The sequence below is a fragment of the Dromiciops gliroides genome, chromosome 3 (genome assembly GCF_019393635.1).
Source record: "Dromiciops gliroides isolate mDroGli1 chromosome 3, mDroGli1.pri, whole genome shotgun sequence".
Classification (NCBI taxonomy): domain Eukaryota; kingdom Metazoa; phylum Chordata; class Mammalia; order Microbiotheria; family Microbiotheriidae; genus Dromiciops; species Dromiciops gliroides.
The window spans coordinates 185,995,151-186,001,647 of record NC_057863.1 but is presented as its reverse complement, the minus strand read 5'-3'; the positions used below and the strand labels follow the sequence as shown (position 1 = coordinate 186,001,647).

Sequence of the window (6,497 nt, the reverse complement as noted above, 5' to 3'; positions counted from 1 at the left end):
CAATTTGATTTTTACTGTGTAAGGTTTTTAATCAACACATTCTCAACTCACAGTCATCCAGAATCCCAGCTTCCCTATTCACTACCTTTTGGCTGATTCATTATTTGCTTGCATCACCACCAAAGGGTGAGAGACGACGTGAAATTGAGATAAGTCAAGTTTGCTACTTTTGAACAATAAGCTCCAAATCTTTGATACTTTGATCCTATGGTCATATTGGAAGAAAAGACAGTGTGGTAAGAAATGACCTGGGGGTCAAATGCTAGCCTTACCAATACTACCCATGTAACCTAAAAGAAGTAAATATAATATCCCCAGGCCTCTATGTCCTTATTGTAAAAAGAAGGTCTTGGTACAGATGAGCTCCTTGGCAGCTATAAATATGCAATGTAAACTTCTATTTCTGAAAAGGGACTTTAACTCATGGATTCTTCTCTGCAACCTTTAATTTGGAGTAGAGATAATAATATAAATAATAAATAATAAGTTAGCATTCATTGATGATTTAATATTTGAAAAGTTGTTTTGGATACCTTATCTAATTTGAGCTTCATAGCAATGTTAATAGATATTATAAGTGATATTGCCACTACTTTATGAAAGAATTAACTGAATCTTAGAGAGGTTAAGTTACTGACCCACAGTCACACTGCTAGTAAGTGTCAGGGGTAGGATGAAAACTCAGATCTTCCTGATTCCCAGTTCTACTCACAACAATACTGTGAAACAATTTTTCATCATCTTTATAAGGAAACTGGGTGTTGTAGAAGTAAAGTGACTTACCCAGAAATTTGATGATAGAGAGAGAACCGGAATTCAAATCTCTTGCCTGTTAGCTCACTGCTTTAAAACAGGCTGCCTTGGCAACCAACTTTTTAACAGATGCTCTTTAATAAATGTATAAGGACCATACTGGGCAGCTTGGCAATGTAGTGGATAGAAGACTGTGCTTGGAATCAGGAAGACTCATTTTCCTGAGTTCAAATACAGTCTCAGACACTTGTTGGCTGTATAACTCTGGGCAAGTCACTTAATCCTTTTTGCCTCAGTATCCTCATCTGTAAAATGAGCTGGAGAAGTAAATGGCAAATCACTCAGTGTCTTTGCCAAGAAAACCCCAAATAGAATTACAAAGAGTCAGACACAATTGAAAAACAACTGAACTAAACAAGGACCACACTGATCAGTCATGTTACCTTAATTTTTGTATCCTATACTTTGAAAAATATACATTTTACTCATTTCTTCCTTGAAATTCAGTTAGTATACTAGATTTTTCAGAGAAAAGAGTTCTTTTTTGTCACCCTCGGATCAGAAGAAGCTATGGCTATTAAAATAAGTATCAAATTTTGATATAATCAAATATCAAATAGATATATCAAAGAGGAAACGCGAGTCGGGCCGGCGGCGCAGAGTAAGCGAGCAAGCGCGCGTGACTGCGGGTTGAGCTGACCTGACCATGGGGGACGTCGAGAAGGGCAAGAAGATCTTCGTGCAGAAGTGTGCCCAGTGCCACACCGTGGAGAGGGGGGGCAAGCACAAGACCGGCCCCAACCTGAGCGGGCTCTTCGGCCGCAAGACCGGCCAGTCCCCGTGCTTCTCCTACACCGACGCCAACAAGAACAAAGGCATCACCTGGACCGACGACACGCTGATGGAGTACCTGGAGAACCCCAAGAAGTACATCCCCGGCACGAAGATGATCTTCGCCGGCATAAAGAAGAAGACCGAGAGAGCCAACTTGATAGCCTACCTTAAGCAGGCCACCAAGGAGTAACCCTGGTCTGCTGCCTTATTTATTCTAGTCGGAGGTCTCTCCTTTTTTTACATGTACCATAACGACCCTATTTAAATTGGTTTCATTAACCTGAGAATTTTGATCATGAATGGCTGTTTAAAAACCTTGTTCAGCAGTCCTAATAAAGGAATTATGTAGATTAGGAAAAAAAATAGATATATCAATATCAAATTTTGAACAGGATTTGGAGCCTTTAAAAAATTACTGGGAATTAGAAAAGGATGAAGAAACTATGATAAACTATTTATTTATTAAGAGCAATGGTCTGTCTTTTCCTTTTTCTTTTTTTTTTTGCAGGGCAATGAGGGTTAAGTGACTTGTCCAGGGTCACACAGCTAGTAAGTATCAAGTGTCTGAGGCTGGACTTGAACTCAAGTCCTCCTGAATCCAGGGCCAGTGCTTTATCCACTGCACCACCTAGATGCCCTTGTCCTTTCCATAAAATACTGGACCCAATTGAGTCACTTTATCTGGGGAGAAAAAAATGTCAGAATTAGAAAAGGTCTCTGGCCAGGCAATAAATTTAGAGGCCAACAGGCTGTGTTATTCAACTCAATTCAAAAAACATTTATAAAGAACTACTATATGAAAGGTACTATGTTAGGTGTGTAAGATACAAAGACAAAAATTAAGTAGTCTCTACACTCAAGGAGTTAAGAGGAAGAGATCAGAATCAGCAAAGATCAGGAAAGGTGGCACTTGAGCTATGACATAACGGAAACTAGAGATTCTACAAGTTGGAGGCGAGGGATGGGTGCCTTACAAGGCATGAGAAACTACATGTGCAGAAGCATGGAGGCAGGTGATAGAATATCATGCAGTGGGAACATCTAGAAGAATAGAGAGTAAGGGAAGGGAAGTAATATGAAGTGACTGGAAGAGTATTCTGATGGAGGAGTAGATTAAGAAGCCAAGAAAGCCTTCTCCAAGATAGGGAATGAATAAAACTGAGGCCTTTTTGCTTACTAGAAGATGAGTAAATGAGTGAGGATGAAGAAAGCTAATGGTTCCAACATACAAAATGATAACTTAGACAGCCTGCTGGAGACTCTCATTCCCCCTGCTTTGTCCTATGAAGTGAGATTAAAAGGTAACAAATTTAGGATTGCTCCGAGGCGATGCCTTTTCCTGCAATGTATAATTAACCTGTAGAAGTCACTGCAGTAAATGGCTTTTTAGAAAAAAATCTAACTCCCTTCTCCAAAAACAACATTTTAAAAAATGATTTGCTATTTATAGACCTAAAACTAGCATATGCAGTTATGCTAGCTGGGATTCGATTACAAAGGCTATCCAATTTCCAGGCACAAACTGATCACCAGCTGGGGTCAGGAAGAAAATTTTCCTTTTGGTGTAGTGTTTCCTAGGTCTGTTATCTAGTAGTGAACCATTCATACGGTTGTGTAGTATTTACACCTTCTTACAAAGCATCTGGTCAGAACTGTTCTCAGCTCCAGGATTCAGTATTAAATGATCTGTTGTTTTATTCCACGATGGCAACACCTTTACTTAGCTATGTTTCCAAGAGATAAGTACAATGAATGCAATCAAAATTGTTTCCAACTCCACTGTTTTTACATCAACAATCTACAAATATATGTAAAGATTCGCTATGAGTGAGAAGACACATACACTGATGTAATTCTAAGACATCTCCATCATTTAACAGCTTGGATTTTAAATTGTTGCTTTTGGGAACAGAAAACATCAGGAGGGGGGAAAGCATATTGTTCATCAAAGTGATTGTCCCATACATTTGTATACCTGATGCAATTTATTCTTTAACAGATTTTTACTTCAAAGAAATCACTAGCTAATGACATTTCAGACTTGGGAAATTTTTCTGATGGCACATTGGAATTCCCTGAGGGACAAGATTGTGAATAAGTGGATTTCTTTTTTAAGATCATTAACAGATATTACAAACCAATTCAAACTGAGTATTTTCTTTGCAAATTACTTTTAACTTTAGAGCTATTGAAAAAAAAAGACAGTGAGTGATTTAATTTACTTAGCCTGTCTATAGATTGCAGCTACATACTCATTTGGGGATTGCATTTCCAACCAAAAAAAAAAATCTATAACTATCCTTAATAGAGATATTTTTCTAAATTATCATCCTATATCAGGGAGGTTTCAGAAGCTGTTAATGTTTACTTTTTCATTTAGCAAGTTGCCCCAGAAAAAGGAGAATGCTTATCCTATTGATATGATCAGAGTAAAAACAAAGCATTCCACTTATTTTATCTGTAGCTTTAATTAAAACTCTCCAATAATCAGCTGGTTATTATCTCCTTGGAGGATTTTTTTTTTGGTTCTTTTATTTAATGATCAAACTATACCTTCTGGGCTAGAGAGCTAATATTTGGGGTGAGAATCACCTTTATTCACTGTGCATATAAGGCCAGATTCTTATTTGCATCAACACCCCGTTGTGTATGTTTTCCATTCAAAGAGCTCCTGTGGACTTCAAAGGGAGCTCCATGCAAGGAGGGGCTAAGTGGGAGTTCTGAGAGACTGGAGAATCAGGCCCACAGCCATGAAGAAGCCATGCCAAGAACAGCTCACCCGGGAGCGCCTAGACCATGACATCAAGTTGAAGGGTCTCTCACCTGCCTACACTCCACCCAACTGCATGTGGAAAATGTCCCCACAGATGCCAAGCAAAACATCAGTTTCACTGTCTATGGCTTATAAATATTTGATGAGTGGTGCTTTGCTTGTGAAAAGCATGTTAATAAGAATATTCTACAGTAATGGTGCCAAGCATTGCCTCTTACAAACAACACTAGGCTCTAGAGAATTTTGAGGATCTACACACAAACACACACATACACATACACACACACACACACACACACAAGACCACCACCACCACTACCACCAATTTTAAGGAGGAAAGCATGATAAAGGAATTCTACATGCCTTTGGGAATTTGGTCATGTTAGAGAGTCCTTCTTATCCCAATGATCAATGACCATTCTTGAGTTGGTCCTGGATCTAGAGTTGGAAGGGACCTCAGAAATCACCTAGTCCAACCAACTCACTTACTTTAGGGGGAGATAAAAGAGATTTTCCCAAAATCACAACTTGACCTCTTCCTATTTTTCCAGTCTTCTTAGACCTTAGTTTCCTCCATATATTCTACAACCTACATTCCATGCTAAACATGAAACACCATCTCCAAACTCTGTGTCTTTACACCGGCATTCTCTCCCACTTCACTTTTACCTACTGGCTTCTTTCATGACTCAGATTAAATCATAGCTTCTTTGAGTCTTCCCAGTTCCCTCCTTCCCTCCAGTCCTCAGCATTACTAGCACTTCCCTTCTTGAATTACCTTCTATTTGCATTATATTTATCTTGTATATTCTTGGTTGTTTGCATGTTAACTCAACCATAAATTCTTCTTTTTTTTGTGGGGCAATGGGGGTTAAGTGACTTGCCCAGGGTCACACAGCCAGTAAGTGTCAAGTGTCTGAGGCCAGATTTGAACTCAGGAACTCCTGAATCCAGGGCCGGTGCTTTATCCACTGCGCCACCTAGCCACCCCCCATAAATTCTTAAGGGCAGGGACTATGTTTTAACCTTTCTTTCCATCCTCAGCCCTTAGCACAGTGCTTTTTATATGGTTAATGCTTAAAAATTAGAAGTGGGATTTGAACATAGGTACTCTTGACTCCTGAACTATTACTCTTACCACTGTATGACTTTCTGTTCCTGCAAACCACCAGTTAATCAATTATACTATACTAGTTTCTCCCTCCACTAATACCCTCCTTAGATGTCTCATCATGGTGGATTCTCAGAGATTATGCTAGTAGAAGACAAGTTCTAAAAGTTACTACACAAGCTGTAATGCACAAGTCTGACCATATTCCTTCTCTGATCAATCAACTCCACTGGTTCCCTCTGGGATCAAATGTAAACTCCTATGTTTGGCATTTTTAATCTTTCTCAATCTGGCTCCAACATGCTTGCCCAGCCTTATTATACTACTCTCCTCCACGCTCACTATGGCCCAACCAAATAGGCTTTCTTACAATTCTTAACATACAACATTCTGTCATTTGCCTTTGTTCAAACTGTTACCCCTAACTAAAATTCATTCCCTCTATACATACCCTCTGCCTCTTTGTATCCTGGTTTTCTTTCAAATAGCAATTTAACCACCACCTCCTAAAAGAAACCTGTCCACATCTGAATATAGACCAAAGCATACTATTTTTCTATTCCTTTCTTCCTACCTTCCTTCCTTTCTTTTTTGTTTTGAGTTTTTTCTTCAAAATGACTAGTACAAATATGATTTACATGATTGCACATGTATAACTTATATTAGATTGCTTACCATCTCACAGGGGTGGGAGGGTGAGCAGAAGGTTTAGAAATAGATAGGTTTAGAAATAAAAACAACAAATGCTAAAAATTATTTTTACATGTAATTAGGGGGAAAATTTAAAAAAGAGAGAGAGAGAGACTTGTCCTCATTTCTTACACCTAATTTCCCTGACAAAATTGCCTTATAATTATTTTGCATATGCTTATATGTTTTCACATTGTATCTTCTAATATAATAATATGAATTTTCACATTTTTTACTTTGTATCCCCAAGACCTAGTATGGTGCCTGGTCTTAATTATTGAACATGGCCCAATGATGGACTGTATCTTTGTCAAGCCAAGGACCAATCTTCAGCTA

The 6,497-nt window shown here is 38.6% G+C and overlaps 1 protein-coding gene across 1 annotated transcript; it reads left to right on the top strand.

Annotated features, from left to right (window-relative positions):
- The first annotated feature begins 1,450 nt into the window (after window positions 1-1,450).
- Window positions 1,451-1,895, top strand: LOC122751260 (cytochrome c-like). Its single transcript, XM_043998244.1, has one exon. The coding sequence runs from the start codon at window positions 1,460-1,462 to the stop codon at window positions 1,775-1,777; it is 318 nt and encodes a 105-aa protein (XP_043854179.1). The 5' UTR covers window positions 1,451-1,459; the 3' UTR covers window positions 1,778-1,895.
- Window positions 1,896-6,497: the final 4,602 nt, after the last annotated feature.

What these genes read in the sequence shown, in the direction of transcription:
- LOC122751260 (XM_043998244.1), top strand. Translation starts at nt 1,460, where the DNA reads ATGGGGGACGTCGAGAAGGGCAAGAAGATCTTCGTGCAGAAGTGTGCC.